This window comes from Nicotiana tabacum, chromosome 10, assembly GCF_000715075.1.
Source record: "Nicotiana tabacum cultivar K326 chromosome 10, ASM71507v2, whole genome shotgun sequence".
NCBI lineage: Eukaryota > Viridiplantae > Streptophyta > Magnoliopsida > Solanales > Solanaceae > Nicotiana > Nicotiana tabacum.
In genome coordinates, this window is record NC_134089.1 from 21,095,014 (window position 1) to 21,110,196 (window position 15,183).

At 38.8% G+C, this 15,183-nt stretch overlaps 1 protein-coding gene across 8 annotated transcripts; it reads left to right on the plus strand.

Annotated features, from left to right (window-relative positions):
- Positions 1 to 7,671: 7,671 nt before the first annotated feature.
- Positions 7,672 to 11,986, plus strand: LOC107772556 (diaminopimelate epimerase, chloroplastic). 8 transcript variants are annotated; one of them, XR_012695388.1, is made up of 4 exons: positions 7,673 to 8,030; positions 8,607 to 8,774; positions 10,111 to 10,284; positions 11,783 to 11,986. XR_012695388.1 is itself a non-coding variant. In XM_075222684.1 (3 exons), exons 1-3 carry the CDS (start codon positions 7,740 to 7,742, stop codon positions 9,601 to 9,603), a joined length of 522 nt encoding a protein of 173 aa, XP_075078785.1. In that variant the 5' UTR covers positions 7,672 to 7,739; the 3' UTR covers positions 9,604 to 9,966. The 8 variants fall into 8 exon arrangements, 7 of the variants coding, with proteins under 7 accessions (XP_075078785.1, XP_075078786.1, XP_075078790.1 ...); XM_075222684.1 differs by lacking the exons at positions 10,111 to 10,284; positions 11,783 to 11,986 and adding an exon at positions 9,541 to 9,966 and having other exon boundaries at positions 7,672 to 8,030; XM_075222685.1 differs by lacking the exons at positions 10,111 to 10,284; positions 11,783 to 11,986 and adding an exon at positions 9,319 to 9,520 and having other exon boundaries at positions 7,672 to 8,030.
- The last annotated feature ends 3,197 nt before the right edge of the window (positions 11,987 to 15,183 follow it).

Here is a 15,183-nt window from a genome sequence, read left to right on the forward strand (position 1 = left end):
ATCAGCTCTAGCTCGTCGTATCTCAACTGGCAAGTAGTGACGAAGAAAGGCCTCAGAAAATTCCTTCCACACAGCTGGAGGAGGGTTCGGACCCCTGGATCTCTCCCAACTATCATACCAGAGAACCGCTAAATCCCATAGCCGATAAGAAGCCAACTCTACTGCCTCTGTATCACTAACATGCATAACCCGAAGTGTACGATGAACCTGGTCAATAAAAGTCTGTGGGTCCTCTTTGGGGTCTGATTCGGTAAACACTGGAGGGTCTAAATTAATAAAATCACGAACTCTTGTACTAACTGGTTTCTCAGTAGCACCTGTATTATGCCTCTGAGCCTGAGCAACTACCAAGCTAGTCAATAACTGCAAAGCACTCCGCATATCCTGGTCTGGAGTGCCAGACGGAGGAACTGGAGGCGCTGGGTGCATTCTAATATCCTCTAGAGGAGATGGAGTAGATGAGGTATGAGAGGGCATCTCACTTTGAGCCTCACTTTGTCCTTCTCTGACTAGGGGCACCTGACTGGTACCCTCTCCCGCTGCTGTATCAAGCCGTCTACTAATCGTTTGCTTCCTAGTCGAAGGCATCACTGGAAAAAAACAAGGTGAATATTAGAGACAAACACTTACGACTCAACTCTACGCACGATCTAGATTCAGGAAGAAGGTAACAACCCTAGATGTCATGTAGCCTCCTGATTATAAATGTGGCGCGCTACACATCCATAATCAAGACTCTACTAGACACGGCTCATAGACAACCCCTAGGACAGACTTGCTCTGATACCAAGTTTGTCACGACCCAAACTGAAGGGCCATGACTAGCACCCGACCACACTTGCCGAGCACCAACGTACATTTCATCTAACCTTCATTATTATCTTTTAAGGCTGACGAGATCAATATAAATGGTAGACCTAGATCATGGACAACCAGCAATAAAATATGACGGCATGAACATACATAGCAGGGGATGACCAGACAATCAAGAAACTACATATAAGGTATGAGTTACCACGCTACTATGAATGACTATACAACAAAAACTAGCCGACAAGGCATACCAAACTATACATGAGCCGACACTTGTCTATGAGCCTCTAAAAGAACATAAGTGTTGCAACATAGCCGGAACAGGGCCCCGACATACCCATAATGTCTATAACAAAAATTGCATACCAAGACCAAGGCAAGTCCGGAGAAGGGATCTCACCAATCACCGCTGAACTGGACAGTCTACTGTGGTGGGGGAGTTGCACCTGCCTGTCTATCAGGACCTGCAGCACGACATGCAGCGTCCACAAATAAAAGGACGTCAGTACGAATAAAGTACTGAGTATGTAAGGCAAGGAACCATAAATACGATCAGTAATGTAAGCAAGGATAGAGAATATACAACCTGTAACATCTTAGTACCTCTGAGGGCTACTTACATGACATGCATGATACATATGTATAAATACATAAACCTTTAAAGCATTCGCCTCTGTGGGCATCATCATCATCATATCGTACCCGGCCATAATAGCCTCGGTAAAAAAAATGTACCCGGCCATCATAAGGCTCGGTAGAATCGTACCCGGCCACGTGGAGCTCGGTAAAACCCAACTGATCAGTGGTTGCACGATAGGTGTCGTACCCGGCCAACTATAGCGTGGCTCGATAGAGTAAAATAGATACATATATATAACGCATGCTCGACTCATGGAATCACATTCTAAACCTTTCGGAGTGACGTAAGGTTGGTATCCTCTGTACACGTTATTAGGACTAACTCTTCACTATGAACCTTATAAGAATCAGGAAGTACCAACAACATTGATAACATAAGAATAAGAGAAGCAACATTAACATCAATCGTTCCATAAGAGGGAAAACAATGTAAGTACTGGTAGCTTCTAAGAGTAGAGTATCTTGGAAGCTCGTTCATTACATTATGTACAATCGGAGTCGTGCAAAAGAAGGAAAGGGATAGCCTCACATACCTTGTATATACTGCCCCAATATCAAGCTATGCAATTGTCAAAACTCCTTAGTCTACAATAAGATAAACGATACTATCGTTATCATTTAAGCGTCATAACTATTATGTATCGACCACAACCTATTTTACGATGAAACGGACAGCACCTCCCCTATATATATGACCTCACACCATTCAAAACAGTCACCAAACAGCCCAAACAACATCAATAATAAACATATTGAGCATCCCAAAATAGTCCACACACAGCCTAATCACTCCATACATACGACGACCACCGTAGTCGTGTCAAACAACCTGGAAATGTTACGAATAACTATCAGCCCATAACCCTACATATATATGGTATTTCTCCACACCCTTCCTCCCCCAAAACTCCACAAGATAGTAGTAAAATACGCAGCCCAACAACAATGCAAAACAGTCTACAAAACAATAACATTACTACCAAGTCTTTCGATATATATCTCACAAGTTCTAGCTTCAATGGCTTAGCCGCAACTTGAATAATCTTAAATACATATAGAGTAAGAGGTTCCTTACCTTTATACAGAAAGAACAAATCCAATTTGACCTTAAATTTCCATGAAATATCCCTCCAATGCTGCCACAACAACAAAAAAGCGAAACTAGCGATCAATTAGTGTTTTTCGGCACTAGAATCACTTTAGAAGGCTTGAAATCACCTAGGATTGATATTAAGAACATGAGGTAGTATTTACAGAACATAAACCCTTTAAAACAACCTCCCACACGAGCTGGAACGACACAAAAATGAGCAACAACAAGAAGAACAAGAGACTTACTAGCGCCACGGAATTCCCGACACTTGATTTGTGTTGTTTGCCCTTTTTTTGGGTCTTGAATATTGAGAGAACCTTGAGAGGATGTTCCTAGGGTTCTAAGGTCTGAAAATAGTGAGAAGAAATGACTTAAAACGGGTTGGAGGCATCCTATATAGGTCCAAATATCTTAAACCGACTTAGTGGGCCCCATAGAGGTGCTTGGCGCAGTCTCGCAAAAACGCGAATATCTCTCTACTACGAGATCGTATCGATGAACGGTTTAATGTGTTGGAAACTAGACTCATAGATCTTTAATTTGGTTGGTAGATCACCCCGTAATTCCTTGTAAATTATGAGAAAATATTAGAAACATTTGACCCAATGTTTAAGTAAAATTATGAACCTAAGTTGCGACAACTTTTGTCGACTTTTGTTTCATAACTCGTTTGAATTCAAGACTTATGATACGGATATTATATGATTAAAATAAATTAATAAATGACCTCTTGAGTGTATTAAGCACCGCTAGATTACCTGAAAATACGAGTTACAACATCCTTGATTCGTTTAACTTCTAATACTGGTTAATCACCCTTATACACTCTTGTATCACTTAAGACCAATATGATTGACTTCTTATCATCTAAAAGATAATTCTTTCTTGGATTTATGTTAACTAATATATGGCATGAACTAACACATGTGGATATGGGTTGTAACAGGGCGGTACCCCGGGTATCTGCTCTATACGTTCACTTTGCTCCTTGAGCTGTTTCTGCAAGGTTAGTACTAAATTTTGTAAATCAGAATTAATTACATTACCTGGTTCTCTCTCCTGCGGTTTACTGGGAGTTCCACCGCTGTCTGAGTTAACAAGCCCGGAACGAGGGTTTTCTATAGTGTTATTATTTGGAGTAGGTGTGGGTGTTGCAACAGGTAACTGGTTAACTAGCGCCTCAACAACTTTGTTGACCTGAGCAGTAATTAATTTATGCAAAGCTTCATCAACAGCTTCAGCATTTTCAAATTGAGCATACTCGTTTATTTGGGATCCATTAGGAGTACCCTCACGAGATTGCCGTGGAAAGTCCTGCGGAGTAGGAACTTGAATGTTAATATTATGTGGACCTCCCTGGCTTTGTTGGTTCTCTTGGTTTCCTGGGGTTTGTCATTGTTATTTGACATAATTGATGCAACAAGGAAGGTCAAGTGAAAAAAAATAGATTATCAGATTTCCGGTAACGGAACCAATTTGTTTAACCAAAAAAGAGAATTTTAGTCAAAGCTAGAATTTAGAAGAACGCGGGTTACTGATAATCAAAAAAATATGTAGAAGAAAGTAATTTGGGGTAACCAGAGTGTAATCAGGAGAAAAACAAGTGAATCAAAGTATATTTCAATTATATCTTGTGTTTACAAGTGATCAGATACCCCCCTTTTATAGATATCTTGAAGATATGCATTTTCCCCAAATCATAATGAGGCTATTATGAATAATTAAAGACATTAAATGCTACGTTACACAATCATTGTAATCAATACAAATTCTCTAACGTATCTAATATCTAATGCCTGTCGAATTCCGTATCTGCGCTCTTTATTATGGTCAGATCCCTTCCTTTTGATAAATGACTTAAATAGGTACGAGCGCTGAATCCTTCGAATGTCCTCCCATGCCTCTTACTTTGCCTTTGCTCGTTTCTATTGCTGCCCGTGCCTCTTGACTAATTATAATTCTTTGACTATTTGACCAGTCCACATGTCTCAATATGTCACTTACATATATAAATGTAATTTTTTTCAATACAAATATATATATATATATATATATATATTGTACTTGAGCCTTCATTTTCTATAATTTTTTTGCAATGTGAGAAATGATTATGGCTCTTCTATCTAATCATTTGAGTACAATGATTGTAATATGCAGAACTTATGATCAATGGAATGGTTTGTTATTAAAAGTAGTACTCAGACATACCCATAATTTTTATTAGGTCGTGTCAAAATATATAAAAAAAATACACGAAAAGAATCAAGAAGAACCAACATATAGTAATAATATGTCATTAGGTTATTTTTAATCTAACTACACAATATAATTTTTCAGACAAAAGGTGGTCAATTATTTGACACCCTCTTCGGATAAAGTGGCTCCGCAATTGACTCCCTTTATTTTAATTCATGTGATGTAGTATGAGTTACATGAAATTTGAGAAAAAAATGAAAATTGTTATAATTTGTGATCATAATATGAGGCTATAAAAAATTCATTAATTAAATATAAAATGAGTAAAATAAAAAGCTTAAAATTAGATTATTTGGAAATACAGAATAGTATATTCTTTTTTTACGTCGATTGATCAGGTACAACACGTTGTCTCAACATCTCAACAAAAAGATTAACAACATCCTCGTTACGTCCTTTCTGACTATACCCTCTAATCACAACATTTCTCTCAAGGATTATCCGAAAGATTTCCATAGCTTCATCAAACTTCTCTTCTTTGAGATACCCACATACTAAAGTTGTGTAAGAAACCACATTTGGCACATGGGTATCCTCAAAAACAAGTTGAGCTTCCTCAATGCTGCTTAGCTTTACATAAAGATCCAAAAGTGCACTACCCACGTAAACATTTGACTGAAGGCCAAGTTTATTGAAATGACATGAAATTGCTTTCCTGAATTAAGGTCTTTAAGAACAACAGAAGAGTGAGTTACAGTGCCTAAAGTGAACTCATTTGGTCTAACATCATACTCAAACATTCTTGAGAAGATTGTTATTGCTTTCTTGTGATGATTCAGTCTAGTAAAACGGCTAACCAAAGCTGTAGCAGATACTACATCACATTTAGGCAATTCATCGAACATGGAATCTGCACTTTTTCCACATTGAGAAATAAGAATGCTAGGCTCAATGGTTGGAACTCCAAGGTTGTGCAAATGTTCTCGAGCATTTGGGGCTTGGCTGAGGAGTCTACAAATTGAACTTCGGGCTCTTATACATACTCGCATATATGTAAAAGATAATCGAGTAGAATGGAATGGAACAGATACAGAGAATTCATAAAAATCCAACAAATTTAAGGGAATTATTGGGTGTGTCACAATTCACAAACTAACAATTGGTCTTTGTTTCTTCACTTGGTTTAAACAAACTCACAATTTTTTGTCCCGTCAATGATCCACTCTATGATTTTTTTGTTGAACTGCATTCAAATTTCGTAAAAATGGCATGGGTAGCCACTATTTAAGGTGGTATTTATTTTTTATCCAGCAATTCTAATGAATAAAAATAGCCACTACTCTATTAAAATTAATATAAAAAGACATTTTTACCCTTTCTCCCATTGATTTTCTTCTCAAACCCTCGCTTCTCACTCTGCATCGAATACATGGGCTCTGATTTCTTGATTAAGAACTAAACAAGCTGGGCGTGGCTCTTGAAGAGGAAGTTAGTTCATTTAATCTGGAATTTTTAGCTGAAAAATACAAGAAAAGGAAAAGAAAAACACAAACAAGTGTTTCTCTTTTCTCTGTTTGAGATATTCACAAACAAAAATTAGTGCAAATGGGGTATTTGTTGAAAGAGATTTTGAATACAGTTTGTGGAGTGAATTAACGGTATTAGGCTGTTTTTTGGAAGTAGAAGATCAGTTGCCAGAATATCAATTGAGTTTTCATATTTCAATGAATCAAATTCTCTTTTTATTTATGTGGGTCCTGAACTTAGAGTTGGAAGTTCTAAAATTAAGGATATTTGGTCCTTAACTTAGAGTTACATGCATAGAAATTAAGGACAGACAATCCTTAACTTAGAGTTACAAGTTCAAAAGTTAAGGACACTTGGTCCTGAACTTAGACTAACAAGCTCAAAAGTTAAGGACTATAGGTCCTCAACTTACAGTTACAAGTTCAAAAGTTAAGGACAGTAGATCCTGAAGTTTGAGTTCCAAGTTCAAAAGTTAAGGATAATAGGTCCTTAACTTTGAATTCCAAGTTCAAAAGTTAAGGACACTTGGTCCTTAACTTTGAGTTACAAGTTAAAAAGTTAAGGACACTTGGTCCCGAATTTCAAGTTTCAAGTTCAAAAGTTAAGGACACTTGGTCCTTAACTTTGAGTTCCAAGTTTAAAAATTAAGGACATTTGGTCCTGAACTTTGACTTACAAGTTCCAAAAGTTAAGGACACTTAGTCCTTAACTTTGAATTCCAAGTTCAAAAGTTAAGGACATTTGGTCCTGAACTTAGACTTACAAGTTCAAAACTTAAGGACATTTGGTCCTGAACTTAGACTAACAAGTTCAAAAGTTAAGGACATGCAGTCCTTAACTTACAGTTACAAGATCAAAAGTTAAGGGCAATAGGTTCTTAACTTTGACTTACAAGTTCAAAAGCTAAGGACGTTTAGTCTTTAAGTTTGAGTTCCAAGTTCAAAAGTTAATGACATGTAGTCCTGAAATCCTGAAGTTAAGTTCAAAAGTTAAGGACATATAGTCCTGAAGTCCTGAACTTAGAGTTCCAAGTTCAAAAGTTAAGGACATGTAGTCCTGAAGTCCTGAACTTAGAGTTCTAAGTTCAAAAGTTAAGGACATGAGCAGAAGAGTATTTTCGTCCAGGCAATTAAAGTTTAATAAAGCAGTGGCTAAAGACTAAAGATATTTTAAACAATAACTTAAGAGTAAATACATGTGTTATTAGTGGCTAACCGTGCACTTCCCCTCAAATTTCATAGGCTTTAACAGAAATTAACTTTAGACCCGATTTTAAATGGTTAAATTTTAAAAACTTTGTAAATTTTGACTATTCTTTAAAAAGGTCACTAAAAAAGGCTATTCGTGCACTTCCACGTGTGAATTACAATTGCAGTCCCAGGAATTTTTTAAAGAGAAAAAGAAACCCTGAAAGTTCCCACAGAAGTCATTTTTGACTCTCCTTGTAGCTCCTCACTGACCAACTCCTCCAATGGCGATAGCCGCCGCCATTACACTGCCTCTTACAGCTCCAACCCGTCGTTCTCTTTCTTCTACTTCCGCTAATTTCGTTCGATTTTCCTCTCCGCTAACTCCACAACCAAAAAATCTCAAATTCGCCGCCGGTAGCGGAACACAGTGCCCTAGTTTCCGCATTTGTGCGACATCTTCAATGAGAATCGAAGCTCCGGAGAAAGGCTCTCCAGATTCTTTCCTTGATCGTAAAGAAAGCGGAATTCTTCACTTCGTCAAGTATCACGGCCTCGGCAACGACTTCATATTAGTAATAATGCACTGCTCAATATTTGAATATTATTTTTTCTATTTTTCCGAGGAATTTGGATATGTGCTGTCAAAGTAAAAGACATGCCGCAGTTGTTTCCCGTTATCTTGGTCAACTGCATCTATTTTGTGATGCAGAGTTATAATGTTTCACATTTTTGAAGTATCGTCCTTCCTCTGTCACGATTTTGGGATTTTTAAATCCTGTATTTTGGTTTGGGACTCAAAATTTTGAGTCTTTTTACTAGATTATTGCCTCAATAAATGTGGCTTTATATAAATAACAGTGGACATTTTAAAAATGCTGAAAGTATGTTTTCTTATTTGAATGAGCTCACATTTTAAGATTTGGAGAGAAAATCCTATGCTTGTGATACTTACACTTTTAAGAAAATAATCCTATGTTTGTGAATCATGACTAGCTGTCCATGACTGTGATGTTTTAGTGTTTGGAGAAGTACGTGTAGAAGCATGAACTCAGAGGAAAATAATCATGATTTGCTTAATTCTTTGGTCTTTAATCTTTTATTTTGGGTGTTTGATTAGATGCTCATCTTATCCATGATTGTTTGAGCAGGTTGACAATAGAGATACAACAGAACCTAAGGTCAGTCCTGATCAAGCTGTGAAACTATGTGACAGAAACTTCGGGATTGGTGCTGATGGCGTGATATTTGCAATGCCGGGTGTCAATGGCACTGATTATACCATGAGGATCTTCAATTCAGATGGAAGTGAGCCAGAGGTAATATTGCTTATTTCTGAAATTTAGAATTGATTGCATCTCTGTCTCTGGAGGATTAGTTTGACTTATCTTTTACGTCTAGAAGTTGCATGTTTGTGTACATTTGTGCAAATTTTTTCTTGATGAAAGGAGAGAATTGTGGTTGAAACTATCTCGCTTTTCATCCAGTCTCTCTCTATCTTCTATGTTTCTTATCTTCTTTTCTCTTTGCCAATTTTCTGTCAGCTGTTGTTGGATCTTGGTTTACGTAGCTATTGTGTGAAAGATCGAAAAGTATTATGCTTATAGCAATCCTTAGGTACAGTATTAGAATGCTGTGACATGTAATCAGATGACCAGTATAATTGTCTACTAAGTTTGCGTATATCTAGTAGTCCTCAAATTTATTTGTATAGTTCATACCAACTTCTGTTTCTTTCTGATTGTTCCTTCCCATAGTTGAGTCCACTGGAATATTTGAAGACTTTATTTCTGAGACCCTATATGCAATAGATTCTTGCCTGAGCTACAATTTGCTTTATCGTTTATTCCCAGTTTGATACAGGTGCTTTCTGGGCATACTTATTTTATTTTGTTCTGTATGTGTCTTCTGTGAAAATGGTATATGCTTCCTGGACTCTTTAATAGGGTTGGAGTGACTGGGTGTTGACATAACATTACACTGTGAAGACTTGTGAAGTCTTCATTTTCTAGGACCGTATTTGCAATACATTCTTGCCTGGGCCTGAACCACATGTATTGAAATTACTTTATTGCTTATGCCTAGTTTAATGCAGGTGCTTTCTGGGCATACTTATTTTATGTAAAGAAGAGAAGTATCAAAACTTAGGCATTTTACTCATTTTGTTGAACAGTGCCAGCTATCTGAGGTTGGTTGGTTCATGAACTAGTCAGGCTTGGTTCAATTTTGTTTTTACCACTACTCGGCTCAAGTGCTGGAACTCTTTGCTATGTTGAAGTTGAGATCCATGGTTGTAACCTCTTTGAAAGCCTGTCTCATGCAACATTTATTTCCTAGTGTGCGTTTCCATTAGAGTCATTTTTCCTTTAGGCGCTTATTCAATTAAGTGCTACTTCTGTGCTGATTTACTTCATTTAACAATTAACATGTACTTTGTCACACTCATGATTGGTCAAACGGGCCCTTTTCCAGGGAGAATCGTCATATGAATGAGATATTGGTTGAATATTATGTACTGCCTAACATCCAGTTAGATTGTTTGTTTTAATGTTTAGCTATTTCCCAGATACTTTGACGCATCAATGACTGATTATTGCATTGCATATGCTTATTTGAGATTGGCTTTCTGGATGATCTGATGATTTTTTTTAGTAGGATCTCAAGCAGCTGTGACATATTCGAATGGTATTGACTTATACATAAGTTTAGCATTTGCAAGGTTTGCTCCTCTGACAAGCCTTGGTTATGTCTCATCATAGCTCGCTTGACCTTTAACCAAGCCAACATCGAGTGAGGTCTTGACTATGTTCTTCCTGCGGGCCTAATAAGGTAGTGCTGCCATATGCATTGGTTATAATAAATACAGGCCAAGTATTTTGACCTATCCTATACATATTTATGGCGTTGCCCAAATTAAGTGAAGTTGAAAGCTGCTTAAGTACCTGTTCATTAAAAAAAGAATAATTGGGTTCATTGGTTGAAGGGCATACGAAGTGATATAATTAGACGGTGGTACAAGATTGATTCCTGTCTAAAACTATCTTTTTGGACGTTATGTAAGGAAAGGACCCAGAGATCCTTTGAGGGGAGTTTCACTTGGCATTCCTTCCATAATGTTTAAATTGTTTTGTTGGAACAGTCCTTGTGATCTAAATGATGCAAATCAACTTTTTTTGACTTCATTTGCCAGTTAAGGTTTTTGTAGGAGTTTACAAGACTTTTTAATATATAGCATCCACTGGATGCTGTGATTGATAGAATTTTTGTTACTTGAAAATCTGGTCATAACAATTAAGAATTTGGTTTGGCTGGCTCAAAATTGCACTTAATGAATACTTAAAAAATGTGCAGCTGGGTTTCTTATTGTAGTGGCACATGTAATAATGTTTTCTACCTTTTTCCTGAATATGCTTGTAGCCGACCCCAGCTAGCTTGGGATTAAGGTATAGTTCTGAAAATTCTTGCAAGGGCTTTTACAATGCATTGTTTTTGTTTTTATGAACAGTGCAGTCAGTAGAACCGACATCTGTTTACCTATTAAAAAAAGTAATGACATCTGTTAGGATAAGGGATTATGTTATTGTTTTGTGCTTACAAGCAATGAACCTTTTGGGAAATGGTTCGTTCTGTTTCCTTTCCTAACTATCACATACAGATTCTGGGAGGAGGTTTTGGCTGAAGGGGGTTAAGAGACTTAAAATACATAATGAGAGCCTTCTTACAAAGTGGCTACGGAGATATTCTTCAGTGGAAAATAGATTATGGAAAAGGGTAATTCAGAAGAAGTACAGAGAAAAGGATTGGTGGAGTACAACAGTTGTGAGTAGACCTCATGGTGCAGGAGTCTGAAAATTTGTTAGAGTTCAGTGACAGATGTTATTAAAGTTGGAGATGGGAGGATGGATAGTGAGTTTTGGCATGATTCCTGGATAGGTCATTCTCCACTTGAAGTTAGATATCCTGATTTACTCAGTATGTCAAATAAAAGTGAAACCACAAAAACTCAAGTCATAACAGAAATGGTTGGTTTGAGAATAAGAAGAGACTGTTTTTACCGGAAACAGATAGGCTGTATGACCTGCTAAAGGATGTGCATCAGGGATTTAAGTTAACAGAGGAGGACAGGATGTAAATAGATCAACGAAAATGGCAGATTTACTGTACGATCTTATTACAAAATTTTTAGTAGAGAAAAAGCATGTTTTTGATTTTTTTCCTAAAGGTCTTGGAATTTAATCTGGAGATCAAACACTCTTTTTAAAGTCTCTTGCTTTTGCTGGGTATTAGCTCATGATTCTTGTCTTACTCATGTGTATCATACCTGCAGCATGTGGCTATTTTCTGAAGGAGAAATAGTTGTTCAGAAGGCAATTGTGGAAGTTGTTTTGTTACATTTTCTTTTCCTAAGCTCATACTGGAAGATAAAACCTGCAATAGTGCCTTGTATGCATGTTATTGTTCAACTTTACTTTGGTTTGTTCCTCAATTCTTGCCGTGATTTCTAAGACATTATATACACATCTGTGTTGAATCTGGTCTTCTGTCCATTTCATTGTTCATCTTATGAGAACTTGGATTCAGCCTGTGTTTCTTTCCAGTATCGCTTTCTTTGTTTGGCAAGTGAAAAGAAAAAGATTTTAAAAGATTGGAAGATTCTGTTTGCGGCAAAATATGACCCTTTTCTGATGGAGTATATAAACATAATTGAGTGACTTTATTTTCATGAAGCAGAAAATCACTTGGATATGCTTGAAGATGTATTGTAAACTCTTGTGATCTATGTAGATGTCAACATGGACGCCGTATAAGTAGTGCCGCCATATCTTCAAAGCATATATTACTGCAGCCAATTCCAAATCATGGGTTGGATAATTCTTTTCATGCTTCTTCAATTGTCTTGATGCATAAGCAATCACATTCCCACGCTGCATTAATACGCACCCCAAACCTATACCTGAGGCATCACAATATACCACATAACCTTCTGTTCCTTCAGGAAGAGTGAGCACTGGTGCAAATGTCAATCGATTCTTCAGCTCCTGAAAACTACGTTCACAAGTGTCAGACCACTGGAATTTGGTAGCCTTTTGTGTTAACTTAGTCAATGGTGATGATATAGAGGAAAATCCTTCTACAAACCGCCTATAATATCCTGCTAGCCCTAGGAAGCTGCGGACTTCTGATGGTGTTGTAGGTCTCGTCCAATTCTTTACTGCATCGATCTTCTGAGTGTCGACACTAATACCCTCATCAGATATCACATGGCCAAGGAATGCTACTGAGTTCAGCCAGAATTCACATTTGGAGAGCTTAGCATATAACTTACGATCCTGAAGCGTCTGTAATACTATCCGCAAGTGGCCCGCATGTTCCGCCTCCGAACGAGAATACACTAGAATGTCATCAATGAATACAATCACGAACACATCAAGATAGGGCCTGAATATAGTATTCATGAGATCCATAAAAACTGCTGGGGCATTTGTTAGCCCGAACGACATCACCAAGAACTCAAAGTGCCCATATCTTGTCCGGAAGGCCATCTTTGGAATATCTTTCTCCCTAACCCTCACCTGATGATACCCTGAACGTAAATCAATCTTAGAGAAATACTTGGCACCCTGGAGTTGGTCAAACAGGTCATCAATTCTTGCAAGTGGATACTTGTTATTTATAGTAGACTTATTCAACTGTCGATAGTCGATACACATCCGTAACGACCCGTCTTTCTTCCGCATGAATAGGACTGGTGCACCCCAAGGTGAAGTGCTAGGCCTAATAAAGCCCTTATCCAACAAGTCCTTCAACTGCACCTTCAACTCTCGCAACTCTGCTGGGGCCATTCTGTATGGAGGAATAGAGATCGGTTGAGTGTCAGGCAACACATCAATGCTAAACTCAATCTCCCTTTCAGGAGGAAGGCCTGAGAGTTTATCTGGGAATTCGTTGACCACAGGGATTGATTGTAAAGTAGGCGGTTTCGCCTCCGCATCCCTAACGCGAACGAGATGATAAATGTAACCTTTTGAGATCATTTTCCTTGCCTTAAGATAGGAAATAAACCTACCTTTCGGTGTAACAATGTTCCCTTTCCATTCAATGACGGGTTCACCCGGAAATTGGAACCTACCCATCTTCGTACGACAGTCAACATTTGCATAGCATGAGGCCAACCAGTCCATTCCCATTATCACATCAAAATCAACCATTTCTAACTCAAATAAATTTGCCGAGGTTTGACGACTACAAATCATCACAGTGCAACCTCTATATACCCTTCTAGCAATCACAGAATCTCCTATCGGAGTAGATACCGCGAGGGGTTTACTTATCAATTCAGGTTCAATGCCAAACTTATTAGCCACAAAGGGTGTAACATATGATAATGTAGATCCCGGATCAATTAGCGCATATACATCATAAGAAAACACAGATATAATACCTGTAACAACATCTGGAGACGACTCGAGATCCTGTCGACCTACTAGAGCATAGGTTCGATTTTGAGCACCACTCGAACTCGGCACTGCACCTCTACCCCTACCACGACCTGTCGACTGCTGAAAACCCCGTGCTGGAGGTCGAACTGATGAGGAAGAACCAGACACAAATCCAGTCGGCTGAGCCATACCATTACCTCCTCTATTAGGACAATCCCGCATCATATGGCCAGGCTGCCCGCACGAATAGCATGCATCAGAACCTCGACGACATAGTCCAAAGTGGGCCTTGCCGCACTGATCACAATGTGGTGTTGGGGGTCTCATCTGACTAGTATCCCTGTGATGTTGAGAGCCAGATGCCCGCGAACTCTGACCTGGACCAGAATAGGATCGGTCATATCGAGGCCTCTGAAACTGTGGAGGAGTACTAGCTACAGGTGGCGCCGAACTCCTCGAAAACTGTGGCCTGATGCGGCCTCTGAAGTCATCAGAATACCCTGCAAATCTCGCCCTCTTATGCTGGCCTCTATCCTGCTCCCTAATTGCCCTCTGCTGGTACTTACGATCCTCTAGGGTCTGGGCATAAGCTTGAATACGGGAAATATCCATGCCATCCACCAAGGAGGCTGTCGTACACTCATTTATCAGATGTGGTCCCAACCCATTCACGAACATATGCACCATATCACTCATCTCGGCCACCATATGGGGAGCATACCTTGCCAAAGAATCAAACTGCATACTGTACTCTCGCACACTCATATTACCTTGTCTAAGGTTCAAGAACTTATCAGCTCTAGCTCGTCGTATCTCAACTGGCAAGTAGTGACGAAGAAAGGCCTCAGAAAATTCCTTCCACACAGCTGGAGGAGGGTTCGGACCCCTGGATCTCTCCCAACTATCATACCAGAGAACCGCTAAATCCCATAGCCGATAAGAAGCCAACTCTACTGCCTCTGTATCACTAACATGCATAACCCGAAGTGTACGATGAACCTGGTCAATAAAAGTCTGTGGGTCCTCTTTGGGGTCTGATTCGGTAAACACTGGAGGGTCTAAATTAATAAAATCACGAACTCTTGTACTAACTGGTTTCTCAGTAGCACCTGTATTATGCCTCTGAGCCTGAGCAACTACCAAGCTAGTCAATAACTGCAAAGCACTCCGCATATCCTGGTCTGGAGTGCCAGACGGAGGAACTGGAGGCGCTGGGTGCATTCTAATATCCTCTAGAGGAGATGGAGTAGATGAGGTATGAGAGGGCATCTCACTTTGAGCCTCACTT

Excerpts from the sequence above, each read along its gene's own strand:
- LOC107772556 (XM_075222684.1), top strand. The coding sequence starts at position 7,740 with ATGGCGATAGCCGCCGCCATTACACTGCCTCTTACAGCTCCAACCCGT. Across the intron at positions 8,031-8,606 it reads TCGGCAACGACTTCATATTA|GTTGACAATAGAGATACAAC; the intron begins GTAATAATGCAC and ends TTGTTTGAGCAG. Across the intron at positions 8,775-9,540 it reads CAGATGGAAGTGAGCCAGAG|TTTAATGCAGGTGCTTTCTG; the intron begins GTAATATTGCTT and ends GCTTATGCCTAG.